We start from the raw sequence: 22375 nt of genomic DNA on the forward strand, positions 1-22375 counted from the left end.
ATGCGAATGCTCCACCGCAGCACACACCCACTTATTTGGCTGGGTATTTTATGTCTTTTGGGTAACGCAACTCCACCGATCGCAGGCCATATTTTTGGCCCAACCAAAACTCCCCCCCAAATTCCCCCCATCATACACAAGCGTCTTTGCCCTTTTTCCAATTTTATTGCTGCGGTTTCCTATAATTAAATTGTATATTATTGTTATTACTTCCGCCTGCTTGACGGCGACAACTTTCGTTGCATATCACATGTATATCACATTTGGATGGCGTTGTTCTGCCAGTAATCATGCTACATAACACTTTTGGGGAATCTATTCGAAAAACACTGAAGGACTTAAGACATAAGACTTAAGACATCGGTGATAAGAGACGACCACCGTGCTGGCGAAACTGAGATCAGGTGTTGTTGCTCTGCCTCTTTCTTCGCACATTGCGCATACGCCTCGTTGTGCCGGCGCGAATCGCGATCTTTTGTTGTTATTGCTCGGCACTGTTAATTAGTGGTGTTTGTGCTCGTTGTTGTTTTACGAGCATCGTTTTTAAAATATATATTTTAATTAAATTTGATGCAGTCGGCGACGCTGCCGCTTCTACTACTACTGCTGCTGCTGCTTCTGCTGCTGGGCATCGTAGACTTTAATATATTTTTTAATTAATGCCTTTTTCTTGGCTGCTTTCTTTAGCGTTGCCTGTGTTTTCATGTGTTTCCTCTTCATCGACAATCTCTCCCCCTTTTCCGCGGAAAACTGTTCACGCGACTGCGACTTGAACTGCAAATGCAACAGCAACAACAACTGCAACTGCAACAGCAACAGCAACAGCAACAACAATAGCAACTGCAACTGCAACTGCATCAACAGAATCGAGTGCATTAATTGTTAATTAATATTATTTGCTGTGTGCTGTTAGTGGCAATGCAATTAAAGCGCAAAGCGGCGCACAATTAAATAAATGATTGAATTGCCTTTCGTTATTGTTTACTCAACTGGCATGCAATGTTTATTTTGTATTTTTTATTGACGCGATTCCATTTGCATTTCCAGCGGCTTTGATTCCGATTTGCTTTCTTTCTTCCCCATCTGTTTAACCTCTCCTCTGCTCCCCTGCTCCCCTCCACACCCCTTGAGAACCCCCCCTTGCTCCACTGGGCGCACGATTTAAATAGAATAACAAACTAATTAGTTGAGATTTCAATTTTCTTGACAACCACGATCCGCTGTTGTTGTGATTTATTCGTCGTTTATATTTGCTTTGCATTGGTTTTATAATTAAAATTCCGCCGCCGCCTCTTCTTCTTCTTCCGCTGCTGCTGCTGCTTCGCAATTGATTTATTAATAAACATTAAAAATTAAAAAGCAACACATTGGAGCATAAAAAAGGCGCTCAGTAATATGTAAATGTGGCCATTCGACTTGCATAATAACAGCGGCCAACAACAATACGTTTGATTATTAATTAACAACAATTTTTTTCCTTTCGTTAAATCCCAAATCGCTCGTAGCACAAAAGGGTGCTCTCTTTGTGTTCGAATTTCAAACACTCTTTTTGTAATTTATTATAGATACTTAATAGATTAGAAGAGCGGATTCAAACAATCCACAAGTTGAGTTAAACTCATCGTTTTGAATTAGCTTCTTAAGGAGTGATTTTGAATTTTTCATGGCTGATAGCCAGGTCGGTGGACTCGCTGGTGTGTAAGGGTATTAAGCACCTACCCCGCGCCCCGCGTGCCGGCGCAAATAATTGAGAAACCAATTAAAATGGCAATGCGAGCGATTTGAGGCAATGAACACGATTACGACGATGATGACGACGACGGCGCGCAAACGCAAAACGCCAAGCAATTAGGCTAGGAAACACACCGCATTGCGGGGTTGGCCAACACACATACATATGTACATATGTGCACACATAGATACATACAAATGTGTAAAGATATGTATGTACTTGTGTACATATGTCAGCGGCATGCCAATTAGCCGGCAGCAAGGCAACTTTGTTTCAATTTTAGAATTTATTTCGGTCAACTGAACTTATTTTTAATTACACTCAAAGCACGCCTGATCTGCGCTACTTGCTTTTAAATTAATAAACCTGACTATTTTTAGAGCGGTGTGTGTGTGTGTGTGGGGCGAGCGACCGAATCCTCGCTGACTTTGAGATAATTGCCAAGAAGATTTTTGCCTTTCTAGCCCTGATTGATCGATTGTGGCCCGAGTGAATGACTGACTGAATGAACGAGTGCTTCAGTGAGTGTCTGAGTGAGTGGTGCTGGCGTTGGTGGTGGCGGTGATGATGATGGCTGGGTGCCAAGGGTGATGATGAATGTGTCAAAGATGTGTTGGACAAGAGTTAACATTGCGTCAAACATTGCCCCCTCTGCCTTTTCCTAGCTGTGAAATACACATTTAAATTTACATACACCTTAAGCTAACGATAAGATACGAATCCATTAGTAATACCTTTCTTGTTTTCCTTGCAGGTAAGTGTCAACACAATCAACACACACAAGATTCATGCGTAAGTAAGCACTGTGCGAAGGGCCCAGCTGGACGCGTTGAGAAGCGCATAGAAGGGCGCTGAGTTCTGTGACATTTTTTATGGCCGCCGTCTGCGGTGCGTCGTTTATGGCGCCCGCAAAGCTCTGTCATAAAAAAAAGAAAAAAACTGAAGAAACAGCAAGTCGAGTGTAGAGTAGAAGAAAAGCAAAGCGGCAGCACAACAACAATTAGAGGAACAACGCGAGTACATAAAATGTCAGCGGGCATAATAGTGGGGCGAGCTCTTAATCAGGCCCAAAAGCAAATGAAGCAGCTGAAGGTTTGCGCATATTTTAAGGCCAATTAAGCCGCAAATTATGAACGTTTTGTCGCCGCTGCCGCTGCCGCTGGCTTACTTTGAGTCTTAACAGTTTTACCCACCAGTTCGGTTCGCGGCCGCATTGTTAAGTTGAGTCGTTGAGTTATAATGCCACCTGTTCTGGCCAGTCATTACAGTGGGACAAATCAGCGTCTTGCCAACATCACATATATTCAGCTATAATACAAATCGACGGTGGTAAGGAAGTGCCTCATTAGGGGGCCACTTCATAAACAACAGTTTAGGATCGTTTTTCCGGGGCGTTGGCTACGATGCACACAGTATGTAATGTGAGAGGGCATGTTTGCTTAGTAGAGTTGGTCATTAATCTGGCATTCCCCTGGGATCCCTAGAGCTCTGGTTTCGTGATTTTCTATGGGTTTATTAGATTTCCAGCATGAATAGCGAGTGCAAGTGAGTTTTTATTTTTTTGTTATGCCCAATGATAAGCGATGTGGCGCTTTTTGTTTCCTTTTGTGTAGATTTCACTGTGCCCGTTGCCGTTGCCGTTGTCGTTGCCTTTGTTTTGTTTTGTTTTGTTTTGATTTGATTTGATTTGGTTGGGTGTTTTTTGTCGTTCTGTTCTCTGGCCTGCTGATAATTTCAATTAAAATTAATTAAATGTATTGACCGAGCTCTCGCCACCAAGCAGCACCCCCTATCCCCCCTTCCCCATTGCCCCGCCAGCGAAGAGGCAGGCCCATTAAATGCAACACTGACAAAATTAATTGCCACTTTTTCGCATTTGGCAGTGCAACAAACGAAAATGTCAAGCAGACGACGAAGGAAAATGGGAAAGCCAAAACAAACGAAAAGGAAAACAAGTGGGAGCCGCAAAAGGGGGCGGGCATTTGGTGGGACGGCGGGCGTGGCAGCGGCTGCATTGCAAATTAGCAATTGCGGCTGCGACTGTTGTTGTTGTAGTTGTTGTTGTTGTTGTTGCCGCTGCCACGTCGCTGTCGTCAGCGGAAGTCGCTGCAAATTTGTGGAGGAAATGACTTTGAGAGCGAAGCAGTACAGCGAATTGGATTACCGAATGAAAAAAACTAAGAGAAAGGAAGGGGAAAGGGGAAAGAGGCATGCAGATGATAGGAAGAACCCTCTGAAAGTCTTACCCACAATCAAGTGGCAATGCAAATTGGGCTGCAAATCCCCGGGGTATCCAAGTCAGCTGAGTACCACTTGGCCACTGCGATGCCACAAACTGGCCGGAAGACTATCTCCGCAATAATGGCTGACTCATTAAAAACAATGATAATCGCATTACTAAATGCTAAATGTCCAATTAAGTCGAGAAGTATTTATGAAAAATGCCAGAAATTATAAACAATTCAATGTAATCGGAGTTACAATAAGCAAAAGGTTCAATTAATTATATCTGTTGATAACTGAAACTAGGTTTCCAATTCCTATTGCTAAGCCATAAAAGCAATATAAGTGTATGTATTGAATACGATAGCACTACATTTGGGTAATAATTGGTTAAGCAAACTATGTAAATCCCACTAACAAATGACGTTTACATTTCACTCGCAAATGTTACAGCATGTGGCACGTTGCATGCTGAATGGCAAATGCGACAAGGGAGGCAGAACAAACTGGATGAGGATGAAGATGGGAATAGGAATGGAATTGGGAAGGGGAATAGGAAGGGGAATGGGAAGGGGAAGGGGATACAGCACACACATAATATGTCTAAATCATGTTACAAAACAATTTAGCAAACAAACTGTCCAAAACATGACAACTTAAAGCGTCGCTTCAGACAGAAAGGGGCAAGGAGTTTCACTCCGACTTCGAGCATGAGTTTCAGTTTGAGTTTCGATTCGGTTTCTAGAGTTTCTGGAGGCAGTGGGGAAGCAGCATTATGTATGTTGCCACTGACTGCTGTTTGCGCCTGACGTTGATGACTCGCAACGTATTGTGAATGACATTCGAGCGCGCAGCTTCGGGGTGGAGTTTGGATTTGGGTTTTTGGCTTGGGCTGCTAAACAGATTTCTGTGCTGACAAATTATGTTTGTTAATTTCTAGCCATGTGTGTGACGCTAAATAAAAAGCGAAAGAATAAATGAAAACTTTTGTAATTAAATCAGCACCCAACCCTTTTTCTAAAGGTTTTTCAAAATGAAATTCAGGCCAGGGGTGGGCCAACGTTTTCCCATTTTCACACACCCCCTTTGGTGAATGTCATAAATTCAGCTGGCTTTGCTGCCAAGTCGCTGATCCCCGAAAGGGTTGTAAGTTGCAAGTTGCAAGTAGTAGTTGCTGCAAGTGTGGCAGGCAGGCAGGTAAGCTGCCACGATGCCGATGCCAACTGCAATTACAGAAGGCACAACCCTTTCCACAACCAAAACAACACAAAGAACCCAAACAACCCATACAAACCATAAAGAGCAGCGACGAGCGACACGCAACGCGATTATATATTACATACATATACACGATTCTGGCGTACATAACTGCACATGATAATGTCATAAAATTAAATGGCCACACTTGTTGTAGTTGCCGCTTTAATTAGAGTTTTTCCAGACCCGCCGCTTTCAGAATGGCCAAGGAAATTTCTTCGGCCCGCAAGGAGCTGCGTTGTTTGCTCCGCCGCAGCGGCTGCCTATAAATATTATAATTATCAAAAAGTGCAGCCAGCTCTCCAGTACCGCCGCCTGCTCCACCTCTTCTCCACCTCCTCTCCACCTCTGCGAACGTCGACGAGCATTCGTAATTGAGTTAATTAACACGCCACAAAACGCGGCAGGCGATGCGATGGGATATGGGTGATGGGTAGAGGGTTGGCGAACGGGGGGGGCAAACAGCAGGCATTTAATTGCTTGTACAAAATAATAACAGCAACAGCAACATGAAGAGCGGCAGCAACAACAGCAACAGCAACATGTTGCCAGCGGCAACCGTTGGTAGCAAGCAGCGATAGCAGACGATGTGGCAAGATGCAAGAGCCTATAGGAGTGCACAAAGCTCTAAAAAGCATAAAAAGAAGAAAAATAGAAAATACTACTTGAAATAGAGAACAAAGGCTTCTTTACTAAATTATTAACAGTATTACAAGGAATTAAATGGCAGCAATAAAACGCATAAAAATTTTTAAGAGCGCCTAAGCAGTCTAAAGAGCTTTAAAGCAAAAGAAGTTAATCATAGCACTTAAGTGAAATGAAAGGCATAATATAATATAGCTGTGATTATGGAAGATAGCCTCTAATTGCCCAATTTATTACAACTGACCTCTGACCTGTTGCTGCATAACCCACCATGCATAGTTGTCTCCTCAAGTTATCATTAGCAACCATTAGGCTGAAGATCTGCTGGCGATCTCCGAACACAACCCAGCCCAAGTTGCCCAAGTGGACAAAATGACAAGGCTGCAGAAATGATGATGACTACCCGGCATCAGCGGCAGGAGGCACATCAGCAGCAGCAGCAGCAACAACAGCAGCAGCAAACAACAACGGAGATGGAGACGACGACGACGACATCATTAAAAGTCCGAAAGCAAAACAATTATGGAACTCATTGAAGCCAATTATTAGTAAAAACAGCAGCAACAAGTGGTCGGCCAGAGGGACAGGAGGGGGGTGAATGAAAAGGATGAAAAAACCGAAAGTCCCCTTTAGTCTGGAGCCTCCAGTGGTTGGTGGTTGCTGGTTGGTGGCTGGTGGTGCAGTGCAGCTCCAGTTGCAGCTACTGTGTGGTACAGTAGCAAAAACACAAGCAAAGACATGTGGCAAAAAGGGCAAACAGGGCGAACAGTAGCCGCAGCAGCAACAACAAACATTGTTAATGAAGCTGCCAAGGAATGCAGAGACTGCACATGGATGATGAGCGGATGGATGGGGGGCAGGAGATCGTCGATCGAGTGGATGAAGTGGATGGGGTAGATGGAGAGGAAGGGGGTAGGAGCTTGGAGGAGCAACCACTTCACACATAAATGGGAGCAACATGTTGCCGGTTGTCAGGTTGAGAGTTGCAAGTTGCACAAGTTGCACAAGTTGCTGGCTTTGCTGGTTTGCTATTTTGGTTGGCAGGGGCCAGCCTTGAACTTCTGTGGCGGCCCTCGCCTAGCAACACGCTGAGTTGCCGAGTGCCGTTGCACGCGGCCACTTGCAACAATTAAGTTCCATAAACTGCACATAAAAGGCAACGAAGATGTCGCAGTTGGAGTCGCAGTCGGACATATCATGGCCACTCTGTGCGATGCCAAGCGATGCCAAGCGATGCGATGCGATGCCTCCTTAATAATGTCATAAAAATTAGAACGGCGTATTAATTGGCAGCGCTGCAACGCCGCAGTCAGCGACTGCACTGGAAACAATTTAGCTGAACAGTGGCACAAGGGTCAGCAAGAATTGCACATGTTTTATGCTAGCTGGTTTCTTAAGTGGCCTACTTTAATTTAGTTTAATTTATTTCATATTAATTTTCGTAACAAAAAACATTTTTTTGGTGACTCCGATTTGATAAAAAATTGACACAAATTGAAAACAAGTAGCCCTATTAGCTATTATTAAAATTAAATTTTTTTATATTATTTCAACCAAATGTTGAGCATATTTTCTCGCAGTGCATCCACGTTTGCCGCTGACTGCGTGTGGGAGCGCAACATGTTGCTGCTGGCTTTCGGAATTTTTTTTTCCATTTTTTTTTTGTTTGTTCGGTTTTTGTGTGCCTCTCGCGCGGTTCGACTGCAATTTTGCGCAAATAAAATAAATTGGCAGCCAATTAAGCGAACGCTGCTCGCACAGATCAGAACAAAAGCATAAAGGCAGCAAATTAAGCGCGAAGATGGATGCCGCAGAGAGAGCGAGTGAGAGAGAGAGAGAGGGAGAGAGATAGAGAGAGGCAAGTTAATAGACAGAAAGAGAGGGAACGAGAGGGAACGAGAGAGACTAGCGGAAGCAGCAAGCAGCGAAAATCCAATTTAATTAACGGCAAGAAACGGGAATCGCAACAACAGCTACTAATTAAACCCATAAGCAACATGTTGCCGCAACACTGGGCAGCTTAGATACCCTCAAGCCCTGAAGGTCACAATATTGATATATTGATATATACCCATTGCACTATGAACGCATTTGAATAACTCTATTTAACATCCATAAATCTCTGTGCCAAGTAATTTGGTATTTGGAAAATTTCAAGTTTTTGTAATGATTGTTTGGAAAGTTTGGTATTTCACCCTTTTTGTATTATGGTAGGGTGTCTGCGTCTTCGTCTTTGTCCAATCCGTATGACAAGCATTCATTCATTCGGTCGGTTAGTTAGTTAGCCAATTACATGACAAAATCGTATATGTATGATCGTGCAAATTGTATTTTTATTGCCAATTATTTATTTATTTCGCTTGGCTTTTGTGTCTGGCCATTGAAAAGCCAAGTGAATGCCGACAGCCAGCTAAATGTTATGAGAGCCGCTTTTGTGATAACCGTCGATGCTGCAGCCGATTGTAATGATGCTCAAACTGATAATGATGATGATGAAGATAATGATGATCATCAGATGGAAGTTTTGATGGCAAGCCTATTGTGTGAACTGCGAACAATGAAAACCATTTAAAATCACAGCACCGATCGCCGTTCTGCATTTTATTTTCCATTTTCCACCATAGAGTAGGCGATAAGTCGGCTATGACCGCCCATATGGTTCTCCACAACATGTCGTGATATTTGAATGTTCTTTTCAGAAATCATATTCAATTAATTGTCATTTTGTTGTCGTTTCAGCCGTTTTGCTGATTGCCCAACAATCTGCGGCGCTGCTTAGCCAGCAAATCACGCTTGTTCATTTACTAATTATCGCCAATCTACTATATGCATTAATTTGTATTCAATGCAATTAGAGACGAGATCGTCTGACAAGTTTGTTTAGGTTTTTTTATTCGCCGCTGTCACTCAGTGATTTCGTTTTAATGTTTGATGTTCGATGTTTGAAAATACTTGTATGTTTATGCGGCTACTTGGGCTACTTGGGGTTAAGGGTCAAAGTAAACGGGGAGCTCTGCTGCTGGTGGCATATTTTTCATGCTCAAATAAATAATATTTAAATTTCGATTAAACGTCATTGCAAATAATTGCAAAATTAAATTAACAACAACGATGGCGGCACATAAAACACACAGACACAGCGGCAATTCGTGTGCATATGATAATTAAAAACAACAATAAAGCACGAGCAGAAAAAGCGGACACAAAAAATGCGGAAAAACACACATACCAAAAATTTGAATAAAACACGCAAAAAAAATAAAAAAAAATGCAAAAATTAAAGTAGAAGGAGCAGGAAAAAACAATAACAGAAAGCCCGGCGTAAACACAGTCGGTTGCACTTGAGTAATTTCATATAAAACATAACCAAGCAGAAAGGATTTTAATAAACCGACACAAACCCGCTCTCACACACACACACACACACACACACACACAATGCAGCGAATGCAAGTCAGGGGCGCCATGGGGACACTTTCAAGAGGGATCGAGTAACACTAGTTGGCATGACTATGCAGCACTTAACAGCAAGGCTATTTTATAATTAAGCATTGCTTTCTTATTAGGGCAATCTTTCTACCTTGGTGCTATCTATATCTATCGATTATATCGCAATTGAGCTGGTGTGTATCGAAGTTATCGAAATTATCGATTGACTACAAACATTTACCTATTCATGGCAATAGAAGACTTTCAGTCGCTGTTCTTTGTCAAGATCAGGAATGAAAAGCCATTTTTTGGAACTCGCGCTCCCTTTCCAAGGACGCTCCTGGTCAATTCCACACACCGCACACACACACACACACATGCACATATGCAACGGCACACGCACACACTGGCGTTCAGATGCAGAGCGAAGTGGCTGACATTGGCGGCGTTGTTGTTTCTGCACTGCCATCAAGTAAATCAGTGTCCAATGTGTAAATAATTTCCATTCGAATGAGCAATTGTGCATTTTTAACCCATACAAACACACACATCGCACACACACTCGCACACTCACACACACACAGGAGCATACACGATGCACACGCACGTGGAGTTTCTGGATACTGCGCTTTTCATTCGCAGACATCGACGGACATCGTCAACGTTTAAAATCACATGAAATTTTATTAAAATGAAGTAAATACGGTGTAAACGTGCTGATAAAACGGTTCGTGCTCAGCTGTGTGGAAGGAGGTGGTTTGGGAGGATGGAGAGCTGGCGGAGAGGTGGCCAAGGCGAAGCCACCGGCATCCGACACACTACACTGAGCGAAAGGAATGAAAGCCAGTGCTTTTATAGCAAACATTTTGGTGTTTATGATTTAGCCAGTGTTATCTTGATATTTATATTTTTGAGAGATTATTGTGGGTAGTGTTTGGTATCTGATTTCAAAGGAAGCTTTTTATAGCAACTTGTTTTCTCTATTTGCTGATAAGTATGGATTTCCTTTTTTTCTTTTTGTGGTAATGCGTATATTGAAACAGGGTTTTTGGCTATTACCAACCCAATAACCGTTGTGTTCTGCCCATGATTCATACATGTTTCCTTTTTTCTTTTTTTGTTGGTGTTTCTTATCACTTTTAGGCTGGGGAGTGAGTAAACTGCGACCTTATGCGGGCTCCACGGTGGGCGGTGGGTGGTGGGTGGTGTTTGGTGGAGGGGGAGGCGCGGCTCTGCAGAAAATCGCTTATGTAAATATGTCTTCTGCTGACCATCTCGTCCTGGAACGCGGGATGCATTGTTGTGGTCAGTGGACGCAGCTCTGTTCTGTTATTAATGACATTGCAGAATGCTGCGAGATGTTTGAGTTGGCACTGGAGTTGGAGTTGGAGCTGGAGCTGGAGATGATGAGCACCGAGGATGCCAATGATGATGCCGTTGGGTCCTTTGCCTCGGCCAGTTAACCGTTGTTTAATGTGTCTGTAATTTTCGATTCAACTCGATTCGATTCGTTTCGTTTCGATGCGATTCGCAAATGTAATTAAGTGTAATGCTGTAATGCCAGCATTTGTGTGTGTGTGGCTCTCTCCTTATCATTGTCTCGTTTCTGTTTCTGTGTTTTTTTTGTTCGCTTTTCCGTGTATCTGGTCAAGTGGGGTGGAAGCTCTTTATCTGCGTCTTCAAACAAGCAAATTAAATCATCAATTATTATCATCGCCCCGGCGTACATTTGTACAAGTGTTGATCAAACAACAATTGACACAGTTAACCAACAACAAAAGCGGCGAGCTTAATAAATATCCATCGCTCTTACGCTCCGATTGATTGGCTCCGTTTTCCTCCGATTAATTAATGAGCATCGTGGCAGAGCACTGCGAATAAGTTAATTAATGGAGCACTTGTAATGATGAGAAGAGAGGGGAGTGGTGAATACTTAGGTGTAGCAAGTTCTCAGGGAAATAATAGAACATTTCTATAGAGGTACTGGAGTAGAAAGGCTTAGTAGATAAATGGCAAGCAATCCAGAACTAATCACATTTAGTATCGTTTTATAGTAACTGTAAGTAACTGATCTGATATCATATACGAGTATTTAGTATTGAAAAATCTTAAGGTGGTAAAGCCCTGATTTATCAGGTTTCCCTTGGGGATCTAGAACTCTAATAGATACGAGTATCTGACACTCGATTTGTGTGCCACTCTGTACATCTTCATTCACGCAGCTGCCACAGATCGCGAGTCGCATTCTTGGGACTGCAACTGAAGTCGAACAAGCTGCAAGTAAAACAAATAGCTGCAACTGAACTTGGCTCGCTGATTTTGCGCTAATTAATGTGTTTTCCACAAAATTAGCAATTTGCGCGCAAATAGAAATTGCAGTGATCGGAATCGGAATCGGAATCAGACTCAAAGTTGCGGATCGGATTGAGATCGCTTGGATTGGCTTCGATTGCGAGGAGAAACGAGTTGTGTTGGTCACCAACTTTGAATGGCAAGCAGCTGCCGAAGGGGTTAAATACGGGTAAGGGGTATGGTGAGGGGGAGCGGTGGAAGGGGGAACGGGTGAAGGGGGGAGGGGGGAACGGGAGTGCGGCCGGACGCACAATTAATTAAGTTGACGTTGACGTTGGCCGAGCTCTGCAGCTCTGAATGCAACTGAGGCATGTGAATAGTCACGGACACAGATGCAGCAATGCACAGAGAGAATAAGGGTGAAACTAAGCCAATGGCAAACTTAAAAAAAAGGCTTCTTAAAACCAAAGTTTGAGAAGTCTGTGGAGTTGGTTTAGGAAATGCCAAGAAATAAGCTTTGGTTGATACATTAACTAAATAAGTTGCTCCCCATTTTCGCTCAGTGGCAGTGCCACATTCACAGCCCCATTGCAATCGTCTAAGAATCAATGTAATTAGTGGACTGAACTCCGTGGACGGAGGAGCAGCAGGTGCTGATCGTGAGGAGCATTTCCTTTTGGTATCATTTATGATTAGGTGGCATGCCGGCAGTTAACTCGGCTCAGTCCAACGGACTCCAAGTCGGAATCGGAGTTGGAGTCGCCTCCTCTGTTCTCTGTTCTCTGTTTTCTGGCCAGGCAGCGCAGCGGCCATCGTTTAATTACAACCGCTACGCATTTGGCCAACTGCAACTGCATCCGTTACCAACATGGCCAACATAATTGAACGTAATTGCCAGCCACTTGAGAGAAGGCCAGCGAGAGAGCCATCGCCATCGCCATCGCCATCGTCATCGCCATCGCCATCGTCATCGTCATCGCACTGCAACTCCGACTGGGACACCGCATCTCCCCGAGCTCTGTGCGGAGTGTTAAAGTCTAATTGAAACTGTCAGTTGGGGATGTGAACCTACCTGGCTTGGAGATTGGAGCTGGGAGCTGGGAGCATGGGGCATGGAGCTTGGGACTTGGGTTACAGATCAAGATGGGCGCTGTCAAAAGGTGTGCAGCTGCGGACCGGATGGAGTTCCTAGAAATGCACCCATGATTGAGTATCTATAATATGCAGAGTTGTACTTACCAATGCGGAGTTTCTCTACATATGTCACGGCTTTGTTTCTGATCCTCAAATGCCAAACCCTCATATATGCTCATTTCTTGGGTCTATCTATCTATGTCTAGGAAGTCTTAAGATGCATATACCATGAGCATATTCATCTTTTTAGCGCTGCTCATTGGGTACCAAACATGGTTCGCTTTTTATCCAGCTTATTCTTGGCTAACACAGCTTAGGATGAACCAATCCGATGCACTTGCCACTACGTTGCATGTATCGTGAGCGACTTCCTCCTAGCGGATTATCCGATGGCCGTGGCATCTTTTCCCGCCTGGCATCCGTTCTCCCCTCCTTCTGTATTTTTTTTTTGTTTTTGTTTGGAGCGCTGTGACCCGATCTGCTTAGCGGATGCTTTCACCTAATTAACGCCGCTTCATGGCAGCGGTTGCAGTTGCAACTGCCACTGAAAACTGCAAACTGCAAACTGCAAATTGCAAACTGCATTTGGCATTGTGAGGCAATTAAGCTCTATTTGAAGTGGACTTTAACGACTGCACCCAGAGTTTAGTCGAGATGAGTTAAGTGGAGAGTGGTGGCCAGTGGAGTACAGTGGAGTACAGTGGAGTGCAGTGGAGTGGAGTGCAGTGGAGTGCCATGGAGTGCAGTTCACTTTGGAGAGCCATCAGGCATCAGATCGGATTGTATCGGATGGGATCGAATTGGATCGGATCGTATCGGATATTAGCGCTGTGGGCTTTGCACATGACGTGTGCGTGTCGCCATCCTCCTCGTGGTTTGGATGCTCCTCGGTCCATAAAAGCGCAATTTGTCGTAATTGTTTAAGCAGAAACAAATAACAGCGAGCGAACCAACGACGGCAACAAAACGACACAAGGCATAAAACAACTTAATAAAAATTCCACTGCTGTGTCGTACATCGTTGGCATTATCGTTGCAAATGGTGAAAGGGGGGGTTTGTGTGTGGGGGGGGGGGGGGTTTTGGCCGGGTTTTTGGCTTAGTTTCGCCACTCAAAGCTCCAAGTCCTACACATAAACCCCCATAAACAAGAAAAAACACCCAGTAACAAATCAAAATAAAACGCACAGTGTGCGACTGACGGGTGTGAAGGGTATGGTATATTGTGGGGTATGAGGGGCATAAGGGGTATGAAGGGTGCGATACGCCGGGATAAATCTCACTTAGCAGTTTGGTGGGGATATATGGATATATGTATGTGTGTGCGGATGAAGAAGAAGTGCCGACATCAAATGCGTACAAATAGATTAACAAATAACGCCAGCAATAACTACGTGTAGTACATCTGCTGGCTACCGCCTCCATATGTTGCCACACCACGATAAACAACAAATAACTGTTGCAAGAACAATAACACATATAACAACAATTGGCGAAGGAGCAGCAACAGCAACAGCAACAACAGCAACAGCAAGTCGCATAAATCAAACAACAATGCGGGTCGATGATTGCCGGGCTGCAGGGGGCGGCAATCGAAATGGGGGTAAATTGTTGTTGTTGTTGTTGTTGGGGGAAGGGTGGTGCGTGTGGAGCCGTAGGCCGAGTGAAGAAGTGGTGCATGTGGCAGGCAGCATTTGTTGTCGGATCGAGGGAACAACAATACATTGATGGGGCACTCGATGGCACTTGGCACAAACGGATTCGAAATCCGCATGGACACCGAAATGTGGTAGGTGCACTGGAAAAAGTTTAAAGTATATCCATCATACATTCCCAACAAACCATTTTTCAGTGCACAAACTTGTGTATTTTGTTGCTGCGCTTGGGAAATATCTAAAACTCCTTACGCTTTTCTTTTAACATTCGATCAGCATACAAAGAAAATACAAGAGTATATATCCAACATCATGTTTGTTTTTAGCACAAAAACGTGGTGCTTGTCGCTTGGTTTAGCTTGGTTTTTGGAGTGGACTTCAGCTTCTAGATTGCTGCCAATGACAGGACCAAGTGTCGCTCTAGATGTCCCTTCAATGTCCTTGTCCCTTCACTGTTCCCCACCCACGCCAATCGCAATCGGTGCGTGCATTTGATTTTGATTAGTATTTATGGCAGTTTGAGTACATTCGAGAGGGAGCTTCGCAATTACTCGCAATGGGAATTTAATTGTTGCCCAGCCACTTGACGTCTCCTTTCACAATTTTCCACCGGCCGGAGCAGAAGAGGAAACTCCCCCTGAAACTTTTGCACCCAAAACGTAGAAAAAATAATAAGTCCGGGAAAAACAATATAAATGGCATAAAACATGTCCCAACCGTTCGCAGGACGTTTTTGCCTTGTTGCGCAACATGTTTCCATGCTCCCCATTCTCAATTCCTCAATCCCCATTCCGCATCCCAATCCTCAACCCCCTTTCCCATTTCCAACCCCATCCACCTGGTTGGATGGTTGGTTGTTGGTTGGCTGGCTGGCTGGTTGGACTTCGTCCTGGCAATGAGGAGTTTCGTGCCTGGGCGTTTTGGTGACCATTTCAGCATTGTTTCCCCATTTCCCCCAAACCATTCACCTTCGGACTTTGCGTCTTCGTTTGCATTTTTATGGCATAAAAATTAAAAATGAATTTTGATTGTTTTCTTGTTGTTCTTTATATTTTATTTTAATTTCCCTTCTCGTTATTTATACTTTTTGTGCGCTGTTTTGCGCCATGGTCGTTGGCTTTGTTTTAGTTTTCATGTCGCGTACTTGACGTTTTTCATTCCTTTTTTTTGCTTTCCTTGGCGCTTTTTGTTTCTACCTCCGCCTTTTGTTGCTGGTAATTTGTTCTTGTTGTGCATAAGTTTGCCTGGAAAGTGGGTGGATGGGACGGGCATCCTGGGAAGCCTTGCATGGCCAAAGGACATTCCAAATGGAATTGGATGCTAGCGAGCGTGTATGGTTCCACCCGCTGTTTTTATAACGATTTTCCTTTCCTTAAAGTTACTGCCAAATTTAAAGCAAAACCATAAGTTACTAATAAAACACAACAAAATTGTATGCAGAGTGAAGTAAATACTGTCTCAAGTCTTCACACTTCTGCTTAATCAATTATGTATTGTAAAAAGGATCAAAGGATCTCTCATTACCCTTTGGCATTTTTATTCGCATAATTTCATTATAAATATTTTCCCACTTCCGCACTGCGATTTTCCAGCGCTGCGTATGCAAATTAAATTTACATTTATTTTTCGTGACTCGATGCAAATTTTCGCAATGCGAGACAGGTGGTGCAAGGAGGGGTGGTGCAAGGGCGGCGGCTGGCCGATTGGAGGGGGCGTGGTCCTGGCTGTCTCTGCCGCTGCACGCTCAGCACGTTTATTCGCACTTAATTCGCACTTTTTGACACCTTTGTGACCGAACTGCCTGCCCCGCGAATCGCCAAAGTCCGTAAAGTAAATATATGTGCAACTCCCCACACCAATCCCCCCCCCCCCCTCCCCACGCACATGTCAGCGGCATAATGTGCATGGCTGCGGACCAGAGAGGAAGAGAGAGAGAGAGGGAGAGAGTACGGCGCGAAAAATTATGCAAAATAAATTAATTACCAATTAAGGATGGGGATGATGCAGCAGCGCACAGCTGTTGTTCGTTGGATTTTAGACGCGTGATTTTCCATTTCCCATTTCCCATTTTCCATTTCCCATACTCCACCCAACGTGCGTTTGTCACATGAGCCCCGCCACTAATTAGTGTCATTAAAAGTGCTCCACACGAGCGGAGAACCCTTAAGTGAAGGGCCAACCCCTTCGAAGTGCATAAAACGTGACACAAAATTGCAGCGGCCAAATAAATAAACCATAAAAAATAACTGACCGCAGAAATCAGCTCAATTCCAAGAGGTTACCTTTTCACCTTACTACCCAAGAAAAAAGGGGTAAAACAAAAGGGGGCAAGGGGCGTAAGGGGAGTAAGGGGTGTTGGCCAAGAAGCCAGTAAGCAAGTAACTTCCGTTAACTTGCGTGCAAACCCGTAATTTCCAGAGGAGAAAGCCCCCTCGGCTTTGTGCCTCGAATTGGGGTTAAAAAGGGTTTAACTTGCCACTAACTTGGGTCACATGCATATGCATAATTATAGAGCGCCTCGTCCGAAACGGAACGAACCAAAAACCCCACCAGCACCACCACCACCACCACCACCACCACCCACACCCACCTTCGCTTAGCAAACTAAACTGTGAAAACGCCAGAGGGTCTCCACAAGAAGGTAGACCGGGTATTATGGCGCTGACCGGAATACGATGGACCGCCCACCTTCCACCGCCCACAAATCCACCTGGCACGTGAAATTTGAATATTGATTGGCTTTAATGAGTGTCGTTGGTCGCGCAATTAGTTCGGTAAAGGCTTTTTCGACGGCGGCGGGGGGCGGAAGTGGGGAAGGAAAGTGGTTGGGGGCGGCGGAAATGTGGGGTGCACAGGGTGGTTCCACAGACGGAAGAATTCCGGACTGCCCAGCCTGGGGCACTACAAAATCCGAAGCGGCTTTAATTAATAATCTATCTAATAACATTAATCCATTATGTAATATGTAGCAACATTTTTTCAAAGTAATATAGCTACTGTCTCAACAGTTTTAGTTATAATAATTAAGAATTTATTTGAGTTTTTGATGGGGTTACTGTTCAAATTGATAGATTCATCGGGATGGCAGCCTCTTTGCATACATCTCTAGTTTTCAAATGGGCAAATAGATTTAAAGACTTCGATCGCACTCTAACTAAACTAATTACATATCAGTCAGTCAGTGGGTGAGTCAATCAATCAATCAAACTGCCAGCAGCAGCGAGATCATTTGCCAGCGGCCTATCTCCGCATCGCTCCAAAATTGGATGCAAATTGAAAGGCATTTTGTGGCAATGTAATGCATAAATTAATTGAGCGGCCCAGAAGCACAGAGAGAAAAACCGGGGCGGCGGTGGGGCAGTTCGTCAAAACTATGAATCTGCGATGCGGGAGAGATGGGGGCGGTGGCCTGATAAAGCATTCATGCAGCCACGCCCACGTCGGCCGCTGGTGGCAATGCAATTGGAAATGAAAATCTAATATGGACGCGCGCTTTTCCGAGCGGCGTTTAGCATTCGATTTCATTTGTCTAAACTAAATAACAATGCAGTCTGTGCTGGCAGCGAGGTGCGGGGTGCAGGGAGTTTGTGCTGCATGTTGGCGTTGCATGTTGCAGCTGCCAAAATTGAGTTTTGATGCGCTGCATACCCCATCCTCCATCCTCCAGCCGCCATTCTCCATCTGCACTCCTACGGTCCTCCAGTCCAGTACTGTTATTGTTTGAAACGTCGCGTTAAATTTACATAAATTGATTTGATTGAATTTTTATGAGTCGGCGGCGCAGTGCAGTGGCAGCCACCCAGCTATCCGCTTGCACCAACCCATCTGGCATTCCGGAGCCGGAGCCGGAGCCCTTGAATGGCCAGCGGGCATCAACTGCTGATGACTTTTCCACCACACTCCCAGGCAGTGGAGGGGATTGGGAATCGGAGGCGACCGTCTAATTAAAGTCATTTCCAGCAGCTGCATAACCCCTACACCTACGCCCCATCTCGCTGGGCCGTGGTCAAGTCGAGGTCACAGTTGGCGCTACATGGCGCAGGGCTTAATGCGAGCCATTTGGCCCGGTTGTCCGGCCGTGGGCAACGGACAGGGGAAACGGACAAGGGAAACGGACAGGGGAAACGGACAGGGGAAACGGACAGGGGACGACAACGGACATGGACGAGGGCAATCAGCGAAAAGAGAGGCGGCCAAAGGCACAACCAGACACGGCGCACATTGTGTGTCCAACTTCTGCGAGGGGCAGCGAATGATGCACTGGAAGAAACTACATGTAAAAGTGCTTAAAGTTCTTCTGAATCTTTTAACAGATCAACGAAATATTTTCACAAAGTTTCTTGCTTTGTATGTTATCAGTACATTTGGAAATATAATACAACATAATTAAAAATTTCTTCAATAAATATTAAAAAGGCAATAGTTATACGAAAAGATTTCCAGCTTTGTTAAAAAAAAAAATTATTACAAAAAAAGCTTTGTTCAGTGTAGTGAGTGCATCGTGGCAGAGGCATTGCATATTTTTAGGGTTTCCCCGCTTCTTGCTGAAATTCGCACATGGCAACAAACTATTTAGCGTTGGCAAGGGGATGGGTAGCGCCAATTTGTCATAAATCTCGTTATTTTAAATCGCCGCTTGGCATTCAACGAATTTGTGCATGGGCAAATGGGCCCTTTGCTTGTATTGATTTGTTGTTGGCTGGCCGCTTTGCTGGTTTCTGTTAACGTCAACGTTATCGGGCGACAACAGTTTGAGATACATACTACCATTTAAACTATTTAAAGCGAGGCAACAAACATGAGATATTATGGTATTTTTTTTAAATAAAGCTTCTTAGAAAGCATTCCAGTTGCCCAACTCTGTGCAATTCCTGGAAATTGCGCGTAGGGTTGGTCAGAAAGGGATTAAATGGAAGGGGGAAAACGATCGCTAGCTTTGTATTGGGTGATTGGCAGCAGGCGGTTCAACCAGGCTCGTTGGTCTAGAGGTATGATTCTCGCTTCGGGTGCGAGAGGTCCCGGGTTCAATTCCCGGACGAGCCCAAGTGGAAAGATAATTTTTTTTATTCTAAAGAAGTAATGTGTAACATGAATATTACACCATTTCATTGCAAACAATCACATTTTCGCAGATTATTAATATTTTGCGAAATTTGTGCAATGATGTGCGAATTCCAAGACCGCATTACTAGTAAGCCTAAAAGTATGCTGCACAATAGTGATCATTCGCACTCTGGCGCCGCCGCAGCAGTGCGCACTTCACAACACTCTGTTGCAGCTGTTAAATGCCGTTACAGTGTCAGTGTCGCACACTTGAAGAAATTTACAAGCAACAAAAAGGCACAAAACTTAAAACTTAGGAATACAATTCAGAAATCATATTAATGTTGATACCCCTATAGAACTCTTTATTCGACGCACTTTTGGATATGTTATTTAAGAGAATGCTTACGTTCCATTAAAAAGTTTTTTTTTTTTCTGTGTATTGGCCAACGGTAAAATGCTGTAGCTGTGATTTTGACAGATCTATAAGACTTTGCCAACACTGCGCGTAAAAAAGCAATAGCTTTCAGATATTTCGCGGGCCATTTCGCTTAGAAAATTGTTGAAAATCGGGGGAAATATCGCAATGGAGTTCCTCTACAACGCTAGTGTGCACTGCGAAGATGAAGAGCGCGTCAATTTCTACAACATGGACAAGTTCTTTGTGCCCCACGTGCAGGCGAGGGAGCTGGAACAGCAGGCATATCAGTGGCAGTGGGGATTGGCCCCCGTCTCCAGTTATTGGCAGGGATTCAGTAGCGTTAATGTACACTCACAAACATACAAGTACAGCGGTGGAACCTCGAGTAACGAAATGATCTCCTCCTCTATTTGCAGATGATGACTATGGACATTACCAAAACCGAACCCGGACTCGTCGGGCTTTCCTCCAACCAACAGCAGCAGCAATCGCAGCAAACCAACGCCGGCATGAACAGCGGTGGCCAGAACAACGGCCCAAATCCCAATGGCAATGGGAACGTGGTCAATGTGGTCAACTCTGGCGGTGCCGGTGGCGGCAACAATGGCAACGGGAATGTCCAGAGCATCGCTGCCGCTGCCAACAATAATAACAATAACAACAATAACGGCAGCCAATTGTGCGCCGGCTGTGGCAAGCACATCCAGGACCGCTACCTCCTCCGCGCCCTGGACATGCTGTGGCACGAGGACTGCCTCAAGTGCGGCTGCTGCGACTGCCGCCTGGGCGAGGTGGGCTCCACGCTCTACACCAAGGGCAACCTGATGCTCTGCAAGCGGGACTACTTGAGGTTAGCTTCATTGAAATAACAACTAGATCTATTTGATAGTATAGTACTTAGCCACAGTATAGAGCATAGATAAACAGCTAAAGAACTAAGAACCATTTTCTTAATATTTACTAATCTCTTTAAAACTTTTCGCTGCAGATTGTTCGGCAACACGGGCTACTGCGCCGCCTGCAGCAAGGTGATCCCAGCATTCGAGATGGTGATGCGTGCCCGGACCAATGTATACCATCTGGAGTGCTTCGCCTGTCAACAGTGTAACCACAGGTGAGCATCGAAACGATTCTGGCCCATTGCTCCATTGTGGGAGCAGCCCATCCATCAGCCATCATTCATCATGTGGGAGCGACTAAACGATTTAGCATGCATTTTTATGGGCAATTTGCACAGAGATTCGCATTGGAGGTGGCTGCATGAATCCCTTTTTAATCTTCGGCCCATCGGAGTGGGCCCAAAGTGGCACTTGAAGTTTTATTAACGTGCCGGCAGAAGGCAGCAAATTGCCGTCGTTTACAAGCTAACGGCTAAACAAACGGGGTGGTAAAGGCCCTTTAGTGTCATACGTTTTCTATGAAAACCGCATAAATTTCGCATTGAACCGAACGAACCGAACTGAACCCTTTTGGGTGCCATCAAGTCATCGCCCAACATTCCACGGGCCTCAAATATTTTATTGGACTTGGCCAATTCGTGAAATGTCACTCTGGAGAGCTTTAAACTGCAGCCTACTTGCCCAGTGGATGGGTTCGCGTCTCATTCTTCCATTTGTTTGGTTTGGCTTGGTTTGGTTTGGTTTCGTTTTCGTTTCGGGTTTCTGCATTAATAATGAGGGCGCACATATGCCTCCATGGCTCCCGGTCCACCAGAAAACCTCCGGCATAGTCGTCGATTGTGCAGCGCAACAAGGGAGCGAACATTAAATATTAAAAGCGCCGCCACACGGTGCTGGCTGGTAAAAAAAATATTGAAATAAATGTTAAAACATATTGGCATATTGTGAGAATCGTCTCCACCCGTTTGGCCACCGCTCCTTATCCGGGAATCTCCCTGTTTTTTGCTCCTGCTCCTGCTGCCCCTTTGTTTTCGCATTGCCGAGAATTGCCTTTAAAAATGTAACAGGAGCAACGAACTTGGAGTAGTTCACCCTTGCGAAGGTGCCATTGTAGTTCATTTTCTCCAATTATAATATAGAACACTAATGCAAAGTTGGCTTAGCCTAATAGCAAAAGATTGAGAGAAGGATAGGCCTTGCTGAAATCCAAAGTGATTCCTACATATCACCCTGTTATTTATGAAAAAAAAAGCGTCAGTGGAGATGCATCCCCACCTGCTGCTAATCAATTTTTCACGTAAATTAATTCAATTGCCGAAAAAATCCATTGAGGCGTGGCCACATGGCCAGCGGCAGCTCCTCTGCACCATGTTTGTTGGTCGGATGGCCACATTTAAAATGCGGGCTTTCATTTGGCAAACAAAAAGAGTTTTCCTGTTGAGTCCTGCCGCTGATTCCCGGATTCCCGATTCCTGATTCCTGAGTTCTGAGTCCTGAGTCCTGTTGCTGTTTGGGAAACGTTGCAAAATGCATTGCAGTCGTCTGTGAGGTTTGCATAATTTCCTGTCGTCAGCACTGGTCGACGACATCCTTTGCTCTCCTGCGATTGGAGTCGCAACCAAGTCAAATCTTTCGTCCACGCGAGTT

General features: G+C 44.6%; 1 protein-coding gene and 1 non-coding gene across 2 annotated transcripts in view; both read left to right on the plus strand.

Annotated features, from left to right (window-relative positions):
- The window catches only part of LOC6525810, a 54313-nt gene that overhangs the window by 28199 nt on the left and 3739 nt on the right, over window positions 1-22375 (plus strand). Inside the window, 2 exon segments of the mRNA XM_039377306.2 lie at window positions 20246-20679; window positions 20818-20943. Of these exon segments, the coding sequence (XP_039233240.1) occupies window positions 20246-20679; window positions 20818-20943 (560 nt within the window).
- On the plus strand, window positions 19337-19408 carry Trnap-cgg. The gene has a single exon. It is a non-coding gene; the product is annotated as a tRNA-Pro (tRNA).

This window comes from Drosophila yakuba, chromosome X (assembly GCF_016746365.2).
Source record: "Drosophila yakuba strain Tai18E2 chromosome X, Prin_Dyak_Tai18E2_2.1, whole genome shotgun sequence".
Lineage (NCBI taxonomy): Eukaryota > Metazoa > Arthropoda > Insecta > Diptera > Drosophilidae > Drosophila > Drosophila yakuba.